Here is a 15,890-nt window from a genome sequence, read left to right as displayed (position 1 = left end):
TCCCCTGAAGCCCTGTTTGTTTGCAAAGTATTCCTAAAAGACGTGTATTATGTTAAAGTGACCTCACTGAGGCTGCAGCGAATGCACTGGGTGGGGAAAACACCCAGTAGTGTACTGTACATGAAGGAAAAACCCAGAGGAGAGGATCAGAGACTCTGAGGAGGGTCGAAGCCAAGCGACCCTCACCAGAGGGAAACCAGGTGATGTTTGTGGCACAGCGTGGAGATAAAAAGGCATCAGGAACTATAAGCACTTACTTCAGGAGGAGGCTGCAGAGGCTATTTATTACCCTGAACAGGTAACCGGGGGTCTCCTCAATGACTCTGGTGTGCAAACAGCTACCAAAATAAGAAGAAAAAAAAAGGATTCACTGCAGGCCAGTTTGTGCCTTAATGATTAATCGCGCTGCATTCTTTGCACATTTGCCTTTCCTCGCATCAGACTGCTTTTCACAATCCGTTCACCAGACTTACCATGATGTGGCGTGACAGTACAACACACTGACAAGAGTTGGTTTTTCAGCAGTAGGAAAGTGTTAAAGATCTTTTCCACATGATGGCATTTCAGTCTTAGGAGAATTAGCCATGTGTTACACACAAGTATGCAAGGATATTAACTTTATTTAATATGGTACATTCACTTATGAAGCAAAAAAAAGTCTGAATGGACTAAAACATGGATTGATCACCCACTCAAACAATACTCTCTTCCCACATGATGTATTTGGTCCACAGTATGCCCATTTTCTAACTGACATGGTTATGGTGACATCAAATTGTGTTTAAAAAAAAAAAAAAAAAATCTGATTTACAGCAGTAGCGCAAGTTGTGCATAGCTACATCTCCCCATTCATTACGGTGTATGGTTTCCTGCTCAGTATAGTAATAAACAACCAGGAAATGAACAGTAGTGTTATCTCCGTGGTCAGTCTTCAAAGGCCACACAGGTATGTCGTCTCGGATTTCCTTCTTCCTGGAAAAAGTAATTTGGAGATGGCGACTGTTGCATCCAAAGACAGCTTCTGCAGACGATTGTTGGGAGGACGAGGGTTTGGGCCCCCGGTCTTCTGAGAGTGCAGTCAGGTGGGGAGAAGCGAGATGGTCGGACCGGAGGAATGGTTGAAAGTCGTTTAGGCCGTCCCACTGGCAGAGTAGGAGAATTGGGGAAAGTGGGGTCTCCGTTCACTGTCAAAGGACTCCATGCTGTCATCTGTGAATGAAGGGAGAAATAAATGGTCACTTTTTTTCAGGAGAAAAAATATATATATGAAAGCTTACCAACTAGTACTTTCAATATCTAACAATACAATACATCCATTTTTTTTAAATAACTGCCTGTCCATGTCAGGGTAATGGAGGCGTGTAAATTATACCAGCTCTGAAAAACATTTTCTACAGATATTCAAACGTCATTTTTTAGTAAGGACAGCAGAATGGACCAGTGGTTAGCTGTTGTCTCACAGCGAGAAGGTCCTGGATTTAAATCCACCAACAGGCTGGGCCCTCTCTGTGTGGAGTTTGCATGGGCCCTCTCGTGCAAAAACACGCATGGGTTGAATAATTCTAGGGTCCATAGGTATGAATAAAACTGACAGCGAGTCAACCTATCCAGAGTATACCACACCTTTTGTCCTATGGCACTATATGGTATATGCATATTTCTCACCTTCATTTCTTGTTTATGTTTCAATAAATAAAATGTATGCATTTCATTTTTCCAGTATCATAGCTAGGAACCCATAATCACTCCATTGCCATCAATATACTAGCTGTCAGAAGTGCATCTGAGAATTTCATGAGGCACAACGCTGTGTTTTAATGGCCCCGACTCTCCAGGAGAGGGCAGGCTGCTCTCAAGGGAGCTAGTTATGCCTGCAGGAAGGTTTCTGCACTCACATTTATGAGCCCTCCTCCACTAAATGAAGCATTAGCACATGGATAGAGTACAAGACTCTAGGGAAAAACCTCTGTGGGTGAATGACTTCCAACTCTTCAAAAAAAATACAAGTATAACCTTTTTAAACAGGTGAAGGAACCAGATATCTGCTTTCATCTTTATCAATTTAAAAGTCATAATTGGTACCAAAGTCAAACGAGGTGGTCAGGCTCAAATGCAAGGTCACACAATTGCACAGTAAATGAACAGATTTGATTTAATCATATTTCACAGTAGAAAACTCTGTATGGGTGCCCAGAGTGTGCGTGTTTAACGCTACCTTGTCCCGGTGGCGTAATCGTGATGGTTTGTGCTGTGAACTCCTCATCGAAATATCTCGTGTCCGTCTCCGATGTAACTTGGGGCTTAAATGGTGGGACCAGCTGTTGTGGAGGAGAAGACACACAAAAGAATCAGTACATTAGAGCCTTCAATCAGTTTGGTACCATTTGCCAGTCTGATGACAATCCATGTCATGCCTAAATGGGTGGCGTCACTTTATTGACTTTCGAGATAGCAATAGCTGACCAAGTTTGGTGTTCTTACAGAGACGACAGTCAGAGGAAGCTTTACAGAAACACACCTTCTTCTCATAAACATCTTGCCATTCAATGCTGGCAAAGAACTTGTGCTGCATGATTTCCTTGGCGTCATCAGGTCCTCCACCTAACCTGCAAACAAGTACAAACAGATCAAACCCAGACGCATGATGACAACATTAATTATGTAGATAATTCCAACCATTTTATATCATAGTAGGAACGCATATTTCCTTGCACAAACTCTAAATAGAAAGGTTGTCACCTTTGCTTTGGGTCTTTCTTCAGAAGACCAGAGAGCAGGGAGCGTGCTTCGAGGCCGAGGGTCCGGGGGAAGCGGATGTCTTCCATGAGGATTTGCTCAAATAGCTTCTCGTGGTCTTGGTTGTAGAAAGGCAGTCTGCCACACATCATCTCGTACATCACCACACCCAGACCCCACCAGTCCACAGCACGGCCATAGTCATTGTCTTCCAACACCTGTGTTGGGGAGAAAGGTGAGCAAGATTTTATTTCATTTTTCGGATGTTCGAGTCATTTTAACTTCCTGTCGCAGATTTATGATGTGCTATTATCTTAGAAGTAGTCCTTACACTTCTGTTGATTGACAACTAATCAACCATAACTGGGTTAGGCATCAAAGGCTGTGAGAACTGCAGCTTTGTAAACCAAATACAATTACTGTAAGTAACTGGGCTGCCCCCGTACACCAACTCACTCCCACCCAACAAAAATCACCTGCTTTTCCCCCTGGTCTGGGCTTCTGAGGCAGCCCCAGTCAACACTGACTCACATCTCACATTAGGAGCAAGGATAGAGTTTCCCCCAGAGCCCTGCATATTTAATCACCACAGGGCCTTCCACACATACAGATCAGCAAGCAGCAGAGGTGTGGGTCGCTTATGCGTGGCACCAAACAGACAAGGGTCTTACAAACAAACCACTTCAATGAACGCAGCCAGAGTCTCAGAAAGAGAAATATTTAGTATTAGTCTTTCCATAAAGTGACTTTCTTGACAGTTCTTAATGAGACAAACTCCTCCAGTGTTGTGCTTAGTGAACAGCAAAACCTGTTGCATGACTAATGTGCTGCTGAGCGGAGTTGTTCCAAGGTCTCCGGGGACATGTACTGGATTCTACCTCACCAGGCGGATGTTGAAGGTGAAATCGAGACAAGGAGAACAGTCTGTTCTCTTAAACCTTCAGCAGTGTGATGCTAGGTAATTCCCACCCAAGAATAGAATCTTAAGTAAAAAGATGAGTGGATTAATAGAATTGGATATGGACGCAACCGTGTTGGACACAGAGGGTCCTGGAAAACAGATGGACGCATGTGTCCGTAAAAGGAACAAAACTACTTTGTATGTGCACGCGCAAGCCGAGTGCACGTGTCTGTGGGCAAACAGCCGGGTGCTGCGGTGAGCGGCGATCATCGAAGAGGACGGCTATGAGGACAGGGGCAGTAACGTGAAGCCGGTGCGGGGCTAGGATTACTGGGCCGTCTCTATTTCCAGCGCTGCTGTCGTGTGATTCACACCGTGCGACAGCTGGGCCTGCAGCTGCCCCATATATGTAGAAGAGCACCACAGCTGTGAAGCTGCCAGGAGCGCAGGAGCCAAGCTCATCCCTCATATACGTAACCAGGACTGTTTGCCTGCCTGCACCCCAGCCCCAAACTAATACTGTTACACTTCCCCAAAGGAGTAGAGATAGTGAGGAGAGAGAGGATAAAAAGCGCACACACTGCTGCTGCTTTGGAGCTCTGCTCTGTATACTGCACTTTTTCTGCTCAAAGCCATTAATTTTTTAAAGTGGTGACTCCAGATCAGTGTCAGTGGCTAGATTAAATCTGTTTACATTTTTCTTTGTAGCAGTTCCCTAAAAGCCAAATCCCAATAATAGTTTTCTATTACTTAATAAAAAGTGACTGAATGAGACTTTCCTACTCCTCACTGAAGAGAGAAACCGATCAGGCTTTTGCAGATCGGGTCTGTCCTCCACCCCCACCCCCTGCTCTGGGTGGAATATTCCCAGACGTTACAGCATTCCTGTGCAGCACACACAACAAGGTCATTGTTTACTGCAGAACAACCTGTAACACTGCCTGGCCCGCACTCCGCAGAGACGCTTGCCAGCGACCCCGTTGCCATGGCAACGCCCCCTGATGTCTCTCTGCTCTTGGTTGCCGAGGTTGGAGCTGTCATGGGCTATGCAACTCGGTGGTGGAGCGAAGTGGGTTAGGTTGAGCTTGGAACGGGCAGAAGTAATGTATGGAAAACGCACTTAAAGCTCAGACTTTTACCTGGTGCTGATGATTAGATGGGAGTTCCATCTGATTCGACAAGCAGCACAGGTACACGTTCCCGAGAGGCGCCCTGAAGCACTCTGTAATAGTGTCCTCACACCAGCTCTGAGTCAGCCCAGGTCAGGCGAGGCACCCCAGGCAGCATCGGGGGCTGTGGCTCCCTTGGTGCCACACAACAGCTGTAGCCAATGTGGTCTGTCTGTCTGTCTTTCTTCTCTTTTCAGAGTGCGGAAGCTCACGTTTCCTGAAATGCTGCCAGCCACTTACCCTTCCTCCTCCCCCAACCAGAAAATTCCAAATGCAGACTAAAAACAACGATACAGCAACTGTGTCAACATGGACGCCTTCTCCTGGAAAACTTTTTTTCCCCTCTTCCCCTTAATGGCAGCAGGCAAGGGACACATGTACTTAGTGACACCAACCCACCCAACCACCACAAACATTCACAATGAATTCTCGTGTTACACAACCCACTCCAACACTTGTCATACCTGCACGCAACAAGGGTAGCCACACCCCTTGCCATATAACATGAGAGCAGGCTGCCCTACCCTGAGCACACGGCATACTCATTAACACAACCTTAACTGGAGATTAGAAAGGCATTTCAGGATAACAGCCCTTTTCTTCTACTAATGTTCAACACCACACACCATTCCTTTCTCTACAAATGTCACATGCACCACGACTAGCATTCAATCCTGGGCTCCAGCTCATCTTATTCAGTTCAATCAAATACAATCATTTTGTTTTTATTTACTTTAAAGCAAGGTAGAGAGCTCTTGGCTCAGCACATCTGAAAAATATCACCAATATACACACATATTTAAAATTAAAACAGAAACTTGAATAAAAGACCAAAGAAAACCAAGAAATGCAGATTCCTTCCTGTTCTTTCAGTTAGTGAAAGAACAGCTGGACGAGTAAATTAGTCACCAAATGTCAACCCAAGTGAACACCATTAGACGATGTGTTCACCACCATCCAACACACACCAGATTTCAAAGCTGTTTGCAGCTCTAAAGTGGCCTGACACCAAATTATTGCTTCAGCTTCCTTTAATTTGTCACTGATCTATAGAGAACTACAGAAAGTGGGCTTTTCTGCACACACTAAGGTCACTTAAAGTCACCTGCAGGCTGAACCACTGTTGTGTTTTTACCTCAGGTGCAAGGTACTCTGGAGTCCCACAGAAGGTTTTCATAGTGGCGCCATCTTTGATCCCCTCCTTACACAGGCCGAAATCTGTGATCTTTATGTGTCCGTCTTTGTCCAGCATAAGATTTTCCAGCTGAGAAAAATTACTTCTTTGGTTAAACATCCCAAAAACGTGATGTTGATATAAATTATTAAATGATCAAACATATATTTATCTATCAGAAACAAGTCTTTTACAGGAATTTGTGGAAAAATAAAACATCAACTGGTGTCTGTAATTAATTAACTGAAAACTATTTAGTCATTAAACACCTTAGGCTGGAAGTAACTGCGTGTCATCCAAATAAGGCATCTCACGTGGAAGTAAATTACCAATTGCAACATTCACGGCCTTCTTCCTCCCCACTTCTTAGTCATTTGTGCTTTGTGGTGACATGTGATGGTAACTGATGGCTTACAAGAAAGTTTTTCCAGGTCAACCACGTGTGAGGGAAAGCACAAAAAAAAAATAAAAATTGATCTCTACACTTTAAATGTTCTTTTCTCAGTTCGATACATAAATATTGTGAAAATGCTCATAAAAAGCGTGAATATGGAAAGGTACCTGGTGATACACATACACAGGTAAACCTGACTGAAAAACATGCACTATGCAGTGTCATGACTTGAGGTTACATGGCCTTTTAATATCAGCATGTCCTCACCCTCCCCTCGCTGTCTCTCTCCCTCAGTTAAAGTCACCTGGCAGCTGTAGCTCACACGTGGCCAGCAGCGCCCGGCCAGAGTCAGCACATCCTCCAATCCTGCTACCCTGGCATTTTCAGGAGAACCCTAGCAGGCTGGGAGCCTGGCTCATAAACCCAAGGGAGAGAGGGAGGAAAGGGAGGGGGGGAGGTAGGGAGTGCTATGCTGACCTGGCTGGTATAGTTTTATCAGCTGGAAGTATTAGGGCTTCAGAAGCCCACTGCAACTGATAACCTCCCCAAAGCCTTCTTAAACTCAAACATGCCTTATCAATTTACAGCATCCATCTCCGATGTCATCTTCCCTCGCACACTTCTCTTTAGCTTTTAAACTCAAATGCAAAACAAGAAGCAGTTGGAAATCTCAAACTTCTTCATTCTGAGAAGATGTGTGGCTTTTTCCCCCTCCATTAAAGAAAACAGCTAACACAAAGAATGACGTAAATCTCACACACAGAGCGGTGATATCACCCACTGAGAACTTTGTGTGTACTATAATGACTGGTTGGTGGTGATCTGTTCAAAGGGGCCGTGGTAGTTATTTCTGTCTGGCTGCAGCAATGTACAGGCCGGACTTCCATCCAGCTGCAGTGAGGTCTGGAGTTTGATCTGGGGGAGGCAGATCAATAAGGCCTGGCCACTGCTCTAGATGGAGACAGATCCTATTTATATCCTGCCACGGGGAGGGAGAAAGAAAGTGAAGGGGAGGAGGGTGGAGAAAGGGAGGCTGACTACTAGGATGATAGGAAGTGAGGACACATTTCCCCGCCTACCTTGAGATCCCGATAAACCACGTTTCTTTCAGCATGCAGGTAGTCCAAGGCAGACACTATCTCTGCGCCGTAGAACCGCGCACGCTCCTCTGAAAACACCCGGTCTCTTGAAAGATGGAAGAAAAGCTGAGGGGATGTGGGAGAGATTGACAGGGACGCAGAGGACAAATAAGAGTGTTTTTCAGTCAAGAAGGAAGTGAGAAATGAACACACTCAACATCCAAAGTATTTACAGATGCACATTTAGCGATGATTAAACTAGTTTACCTCACCACCGTTTGCATACTCCATGACAAAGCACAGGCGGTCATGTGTTTGGAAGGAGTATTTCAGTCCCTGCAGATCAAAAAACAAAAACCTCAAAGCAGAACTTCATGTTTCAAACCAAGTCAAGCGGAAGCTGGCATTTAAACAGCTAATGGTAACATGAAATATCACAATACATGTTGCGGCTTTAGCTACATTTTCGAACATTTCGAAAGAAGAGGAGGAAAACCACAGCACAGACGATGTGTTGCCTTCACCCACCACTTAGATCTAAAATTTGGTACGAGCTTATCATTACAACCCACCTCAAAGCAAGGGTTAACTGATTAAAAAAAAAAAAAAAAACCCACTCAACTCTAGCCTTTGTAAGCACAGCACTTCAAAACATTCCTGACAAAAACTGCCTCTTTTTTCTGAATGGATGCTTCTGGGTTAGACTGAAGAGGTCTGAGGATCTGTGCGAGTTAAAATAAGGTTTGGGTATATGGAGGAGCTCCTTACTGTCAAGAACGGATGCTTCGAATTCTGGAGGACTCTGTTCTCTGTGAGTGTGTGCGCCACTTCATCCTGGAGACAAGAAAGAAGAAAAAAAAAAAAAAAAAGACAGCATTTGTGCAACTCTCTCAATCACTATTGAGGTATCAGGCATTGGTTTCCCCCAGACTCCCAGTGCATTTTCACCCCTTCACTTGCTCATTGGCAGCCACTCACTTTTGCTACGATCACCTCCTTCTTTAGGATCTTCATGGCATAGTAGCGTCCTGTGGCCTTCTCCTTTACCAGAATAACTTTGCCAAAAGTGCCTTTTCCCAGGAGTTTGAGGTATTCAAAGTCGTGCATAGTCTGCAAGGCAATGGGGGAGAATACAGCATCTGGTTACAAACAGGAGCATTAACGAACTCAGACTCTAAACAGGACACGCAATCCCACTGACAACAACGCTGAAGCATTTAAGCCACCATCTCACCCACAGAGCAATTTCCACTCCTCTAATGGTTTGACCTATATACGTGGTTGTGTCTCAGTTAACCTTTGACCCCCAGCTCTGGAGAGAATGTTGAAAATGGTTGTGCGGGGGACATCTAATCCAAAAAACACTTTGGACCTTTAAGTCATGACACATGTGGGGGGAGGGGGGCATGTGTGAAACCTAGTGGGCATGCTATCTGGTGCCAAGCCACCCACAACTGATGTTGGGAAAGAAGCTGTGCAAGTACAAATAAGCTGGGGAGGGTGAAGGAGGAGTAACTGTCAAATGAGGAGGGGACAAAAAAAAAAAAAAAGCTGTACTAACAGCGAGGAGCAATCTCCCTAGTTAAGAACGAGTGAGAGACATTTGTGAGGACATAACCGAACAAAGATACATTGAGTGTAAATGAGCTAGTACCACTTTGAGTCTGGGTTTGGTCAGGTAGACCTCCATGTCCATGGGGTCTGGGGAGGAGTCCATCATCTCCTCCTCTTGTTTCTGTAGGCCTTCAGCCACTGCCTGGATGGCTTTGGTCCATTCTTCCCTGAGGTAGACACAAGCAGCAGAGATTACAGCAGTCCGTTTGCCACCAAGCAAGCCCAGCAGCCCAATCATGTAATTGTCTTCTTATCAACAGGAAGGCAATTTCAAGTGTGACCTCTGCCAAGAGCCAGTGCACAGGGTGAAGGTGTATAATGATGATTAAATATGTATGTTGGTTTACGCTTCTGCATGTTAGAAAAACTAAGCTCTTAAACTACTTTGTAGCATTCTGGGCCAAATCTTAGCATGCGGATGATTCGAGCTCAAGTGCTCTGTGAGCAGCGAGGGGTCTGCGTCTCACTTGCCTCTCCTCGGGGGTCTCCACGTGGAAGGTACGCTCGATGACAGTGGTCCACTGCAGGCAGCGGATGATGAATGTGTTGGGCTTGGGCCGTTCCGTCTTCATCAGCTGGCACTCTGACCACAGCCGGGGAGATGGAGACGAAGAGAAGGGCCAGTGTGTAGGAGAGCAGAGGGGAGAGACAGACCCGCAGTTATAGCCATTTATCTTTATCGCCGTCCTAACAGACAATCTCGGCCAATTTGGAAAAGAACAGGTGCACTTTGGTGGGAGAAAACAACTGATGCTTAAATCGTCAGTCCCTTTAAAAATAAAAATGCTTTGTATTAGTAGTGCTTTAAATCCGGCACATATTCCAATTCATTCCCTAACAGTTGTTCTAAAAAGCAACTCTTTACTAGTCATTTTCAGACTGTGATGAATCTGACAAAACACATGTTAAATTATTGGTCTGAATCATCGAGAAATCCCAAAACCCAAGGTCACATCTTGTTTTCTCAGAGCAGAACCTGAGATGATATCACATTTCCACTAAAATGAATCAGCTAAAGGAAACAGAACTTCAAACCAGGAAATGTTTAACTTGCCACGCTGGCACACACCCGGCTTAATCAGTCTTGTTCTTTAAGAATTTCATATCATGCACATCTTCACACCCTTCTTTTATTGCTTCTGCTGAAATTTTCCCACTTTTGGAGCAAATAATTGTCTTGTAAGCAGTTTGCAAAAACAATTACTCACAACAGTCTAATAACTGAATTTACAAAGCAGAGATTTCCATCTGCAGCTCCTTCGCAGTAACATCTGTTCCCAAATGAAACATGTCAGCAAATATGTCAGAACGTGACACAAAATGGCCTGCGTCTGATGGATGGAGGACTCTGAGTGGACCACCACTGAGATCCAACATGGCTCCATCAGGGTGAATATGTAATCCAGCTGCAGCGGCCCCGTCAGCAACGACACACCATGTGTCCTCTGCGGTGGGGTCACAGTGGTGACAAAAGCAAAGCCAGCGCTGATGGAGACAGAACCTCCGAGAGGAGCCCAGATAAATACTTGAAATCAGGCGGCTAATGGCCACGATAACTCAAGAGTGTCGGAGAGGAAACATTTTGTTAAACAAACAGTATGCCGTCTAATTGCTGTGTTCAGTCATCTGCACAGCTTATCGCAGCAACTTTCTCTGATGTGAAGATCGAGTGAGTCGAGCTGCTCTGGGCATTTTTTTGTTTTTGTTATTATCTGTCACAATGCAAACAAAGTTTTGGGGACTGCACAGAGAGAAGAGAGCTGCCATCTGATGCATTAATGTAAGGAGTCAAAACATCTTGCGTGCACGTTCAGTGGCGGAGCTCTCTTTGCTCGGAGCGGTCCTCCTACTGAAAACCGCGCCGCCGTTCTATTAAGATGACAACACAGCAATTTCTCTTTCTATTCAAAGTCATTTAGAAAGCTACCAGATGAGTAAACGGAGGGGTTACTTGTTCAAAAAGGTCTTCCACATTTTTCCTTATACACTGTCAAACTGTTATTAACTTCTTTTCAGTGCGAAGAAGTATAAAAAACTTTTTTTTGTTTTTTTAAATCATGCATGCAAGTTAAGAAGAGCAGCAAACAAAATAGGGGTGAAAACAAGCTGCCAAGAAACAAGGGAAAAAATGTGGTGGTTTCTCTGAAGCAGATACTCACGTGCTACAGAGAAGTTATTTAAGGGGGTTTCCAGCTGGTCAACATCTTGCGGTCGCTCTTTGTAGCCAATGAATGTACCATCACTCTTCAGGAGAAAATACCTTGGCCTCCAGGTCTTGATGTATTCTCCTGATAAGAGAAAAAGATTGAAAAGGAGGTAAAATTAAACAGCATGTGACCAACTCCTTTTTCTTCCCCCCCTCCGGTGTTGTCTGTTCAAACCTTACTTGCTTTTACAGCCTCGAAAGCTGAGGAATAAACACTGACATTGTGAATGCAACATAACATTTTAGTGATTTCTTTTCATATTAGTTGTCAGCGGTATAACGCATTATTAAATTAGCACTGAAAGCACTAGGGCCTTCTTTTAGCGAGACTCAAAAGTGCTGTTTTTAAAGCAGGAGTCAGGACTCCTTCCCTCCACGTGGTACATCCTCTTTTTCAACAGTCATTTCCAATGTAGATAGTCACAGGATATTCAAACAAAACAAAAAACCTTGTCCCAACTTTGAGGATCTAAGTCGACTAATTTCACCAGGAAGGAGACTAGATTTCCCACCCACCCAAATTCCACTGTAGCCATTTTTACACAAGAAATCAAACGAATACGAGGAGAATGAGGAATGGGACATGGTTTCAAGTGGCCTTTTCTCACTTATAGCACACAATGGAGGAATGTAAGCTTCAAACACACTCTTCCAATTGGAAATATTCTTGTTTGAGAGCGTGCAGGATTCACTTGCCCTCTCTGAATTGTGACAGTTAGTTGATCGTGTCATTCTTCCAACAGCACAGCAGGCACGGTAAAAATCTAACGTACGGGTAAAGCACCAGTATCATTTTAATCATACAATTAAAATTCTGTAAATCACGTAAGCAAATATCCTCAGGCTTCTTACACTTTCAGCAAAAACTGCCTTTCATTTAAGCAACTTAAAACTGTATTTGCATACATCTTTAACAAGTAGAATTTTTAACTTCACTTTAAAACATTTTAATCTGCAGTCCAGCTTAACATTTCCTACAGTTCTTAACTCTGTAACGGCGGATGCCAACGCTTCAATTTGATTTTCATACAAAACTTTCCACACTCCTCGGTTTTCTAGACAACAGCCTTAAACTCAAGCCAAGCATGTCCATCCCATTCACTTAGACACACTGGCATCACACAAATGAATCTCTCTTAGGCAGACGAAACTCCATTTATTCCGGTGATGCTTCAGGAAATGTTGCGCCAGATGTTGTGCAGACGGTGAAGATGGGGGGGGAATAAATAAATAAAAAAAATAGCTTACATACCATAACAAGGCAGTGGCACACAGCGGAGTGGAACTTGAATATTTATACAGGAAAACTGTAATTTATTTTTAATTACGGAGCCGCATATTAACCCCATGCAGTGCCATACCAAGCTGTCCTTAATTGCCCCATTTCCTCCAACACAGAAGCGCGGCGTGCGCACGTGTGTGTGTGTAAGAAGTAAAAGATCTGTCCTATGAGCTTCTGTTATTCACACATACACACTTCTGAGTAATGAAACTGATAGCAGATTAGACAGTGCAGAGCAAACATCAGCAAACATCACATGAATTATTAAAACTGGTTGAGTGTCATTTTTCAAGATTTGTCACTTGTAATCTGTCAAAATCATCAACTTGCCCTTCCTGCTTCTCGTCTACATTTTTTCCCCTCCCCACATAAAGCGACGACACGGGATGCCCTTCATAGCCTGCATACATAAAGCTGGACGGAGCCACTATGATAATAATATAATGCAGATTATAGAAGCCATGAGCTGGGAGTTCTGGCTGCTGAGGGACATTGTATGCTTTTTATTTAATGGGACTTTAGAGCAGCGATCGAGACATTAAAGTCATCAGGATGAGAGCGTGAGCTAACGGTAACTTTCTTTAGACTTCTATATAATCAGATTTGTTACTGCCACTGTGCAGGAATTGCAACCTGCCCATCAATAGAAAAGAAAAATGAAAATGTAGGTTTTAGCTAGAACTCAGTCGATACCAATATTCGGCATTTATGGAATTGGAATTTAAAAAGCTAATAGACTGGCTGATATTTTCCTCTTCTGCACACAACAAACATAAATGGATTTCCCTAACATAACATGTACTTAGCAGTTTGCACTAAGATAATCAGACAAAGCAGTTTAAAAATAATTTGTTTTCCTATCACAATAAGTTGTGGAACTCTTCACAGCTGAAAGGAGTTTCTCCCATTGCTTCTTTGCACGTTTCAAATCATTTTTATTCATTAAGCGCTATAAATGTTGATACCGACGGGATCTTAATGCATTCTGTATTTGCTTCGCTTTCAGATAACCGTCTAAGATTTTTTGGATCAGAAGAATGAAAAAGAGTGCTCGTTGGAAAGTTGGAAGTTATAGACTAGCATGTTTTATTAGCTCCATTTGGGATAGACTGTACAGGAAAATGAAATTGCAGTACGATGATGCAGATGTTTGTGTTACAGTTCTCGGTTTGTTAAACCTGAATCAAAAAACTTAAAAAAAAAACAAAAAAAACAAAAACCCAAACGAAACAAAAAACACCTGATTCACTGCTGGTGTGGTGGCACCAATCACCATACAAAAGGAAACAGCTGTCACTTGGCACAACAGAAGACAGTCTTCAATCCAGAGCAGATGTTTAATATGTTATTACATTTTTCTTTATTGTGCAAGGGGAGATTCTTCATCTCATTTGCTGCAGAGTAAGTGTTTTCACACCAAATAAAGCTCATTTAGAAATTAGCTCAACTTTGACAGGCGTCAGACTGCCGCCCTCACAGCTTTTCGACAAATCCGCTTATACTAGATGTGCTGCCCCAAGTGAAATAAGCAGAATACAGTTTGCTGCAGCTCCCTCGTGACCGCTTTACACACAACTGCAGTGATAAGATTTTTCCAAATACAAACCACACCAATCAACTTTAACAATCAATCATCCAGTGGCGCGGCTGCCCCTCTGTTGGTCTTCCTTGGTCTCTTGTGTTCTGGGGGCCTCTGGATGTCTGGAGTTTTGATCTCCTCCATACCCGCTTCACACCCTGGAGGACGGGGCTGTGGCCCCCCCACACTCCCTAGCAGATCATTACATGGAGAAACCTTTGGAATGCAAGCATGCTGATCCACACAGGTATGCACACATGGGTATTCACAGACGCGGACTAAAGCTTTCTTGGCTGCTGCCTCAAAGCACACTGTGCGCTGTCTATCTTGCGTGCTGCACAATATCGTTTATTATTTAGTAAATATTGATATCTATGACTAGCTAGTTTATTGTGATGGTGCTTTGTTTTCTCTATTATTATGTTGCTCTTTGTTGTTTGCTGTCTCCTCTGTTTGTTTTTTTTGTTTGTTTGTTTTTTTTTTTCTCCATACAGGTGACCCAGGAGTAGTTTTTTTTTTTTTTCTCTCTCTTCCCCCCCCTTCTCACCGTCTCTTCTCCCCTTTGGTTTTCTTTCTTTCTCTCCCCCTCTTTCTCTCATTCATTCCCCCTGTCCTATTTATTAAAAAAAAAAAAAAAGACAAAGGATGAACTGAAGCTCTGCCATCACGTAATGTCGCATACTGCTGTTTCTGATGTCATTTAAAAAAAAAACAAAAAAAAAACACAATCAATCATCCAAATACACGCCGATCTCCTGGGACTCCACGTCCGTAGGGTTATTTATCACAAGCCTTTAAGAGCACCAGACTTCCTTACTTCAGCACAATGGAGCTTAGAGACTTGTTTAGCATAAAATCTAAATAATAAAAGCACAAAAGACGTGGCATTTAAGAGTACACATAGTCATTAAGTGTCAGCTGCGAGTTCGCTGGAGAGCCTGTTCAATACATAATTTGGACAAATCTGCAGCCAGAAAGTCTCCTGAGCCCTTCATACCGGTCCTTGTTTTTAATCTGCTGGGCCCCAGCTGGTGCTCCACTCTGTGGTCAGGTTTTGGCTGACCCATATCTCCCAACTATAAACCCATGCCAACCAACACTGAGGACAGTATGTGCACAATGCAGAGGCAGCATAATGAGTCCCCTACCTGACACCGCGACACGTGATGAAGGCTCAACGTATATCCTTGTCTCGCCAGCAGGGCCTAAAGTTTCAGTTTAGAAGTTTTCGTTTGGCAGCGGGAACGCAGGCAAATCATTTCCAGACTGTGTAATGTTCTTACGTAGATTCAGATCCTGATGGGCAGAAACAGGTGTTTGTGTGTACACATGATTGTGCTTGTCTGTAAATACATTTGTGTATGCATGGCGCCTTGTAGGCACTGAAAGGTATTTGTGTGCAACAGATTACAACAAACAGTCAGTTTGAAAGGCTTTCTTGCCAGATCCACTGACGCATGGCACACACTAGTAGTTGCATGGGTGGTCATACGTGACGCAGCAGCACGGCGAGGCATGACATGGCATGTACTGGGGGAAAATCTGACACACTGGTGTGGAAGACACAGCCAGCTAAGCATCCTTAGTCACCATTATCCCCATTCTGACAATGGCAATTGTGATATTAAGAGGGACTTGTTCCACACAAAAAGGTAAATAAGGTCTAACCCACTGTAATAACGCAGTCTACTGTAACTGGAAAGTTAAAGTCTTTTCTGCAGGGGCACTCATCTTTGATGCCACCTCTGCAAAGGTT

At 43.7% G+C, this 15,890-nt stretch overlaps 1 protein-coding gene across 2 annotated transcripts in view; it reads right to left on the bottom strand.

The window, feature by feature from the left end:
- Positions 1-993: 993 nt before the first annotated feature.
- Positions 994-15,890, bottom strand: part of akt1 (v-akt murine thymoma viral oncogene homolog 1) — a 31,473-nt gene continuing 16,576 nt past the window's right edge. For both annotated transcript variants that reach the window (XM_080870454.1, XM_080870453.1), the window contains exons 3-14: positions 11,227-11,355; positions 9,539-9,650; positions 9,108-9,234; positions 8,432-8,563; positions 8,222-8,287; positions 7,721-7,789; positions 7,454-7,579; positions 5,942-6,070; positions 2,740-2,954; positions 2,519-2,606; positions 2,216-2,318; positions 994-1,209 (exon numbers count right to left, since the gene is read on the bottom strand). In XM_080870454.1, coding sequence (XP_080726580.1) covers positions 1,130-1,209; positions 2,216-2,318; positions 2,519-2,606; positions 2,740-2,954; positions 5,942-6,070; positions 7,454-7,579; positions 7,721-7,789; positions 8,222-8,287; positions 8,432-8,563; positions 9,108-9,234; positions 9,539-9,650; positions 11,227-11,355 — 1,376 coding nt within the window. In that variant the 3' untranslated portion in view covers positions 994-1,129. The remainder of the gene's footprint in view (positions 1,210-2,215; positions 2,319-2,518; positions 2,607-2,739; positions 2,955-5,941; positions 6,071-7,453; positions 7,580-7,720; positions 7,790-8,221; positions 8,288-8,431; positions 8,564-9,107; positions 9,235-9,538; positions 9,651-11,226; positions 11,356-15,890) is intronic.

This window comes from Rhamphochromis sp. 'chilingali', assembly GCF_963969265.1.
Source record: "Rhamphochromis sp. 'chilingali' genome assembly, chromosome: 21".
Taxonomy (NCBI): Eukaryota; Metazoa; Chordata; class Actinopteri; order Cichliformes; family Cichlidae; genus Rhamphochromis; species Rhamphochromis sp. 'chilingali'.
Note: the sequence above shows the minus strand (reverse complement) of the source record. Positions and strands in the feature narration are given on the sequence as shown.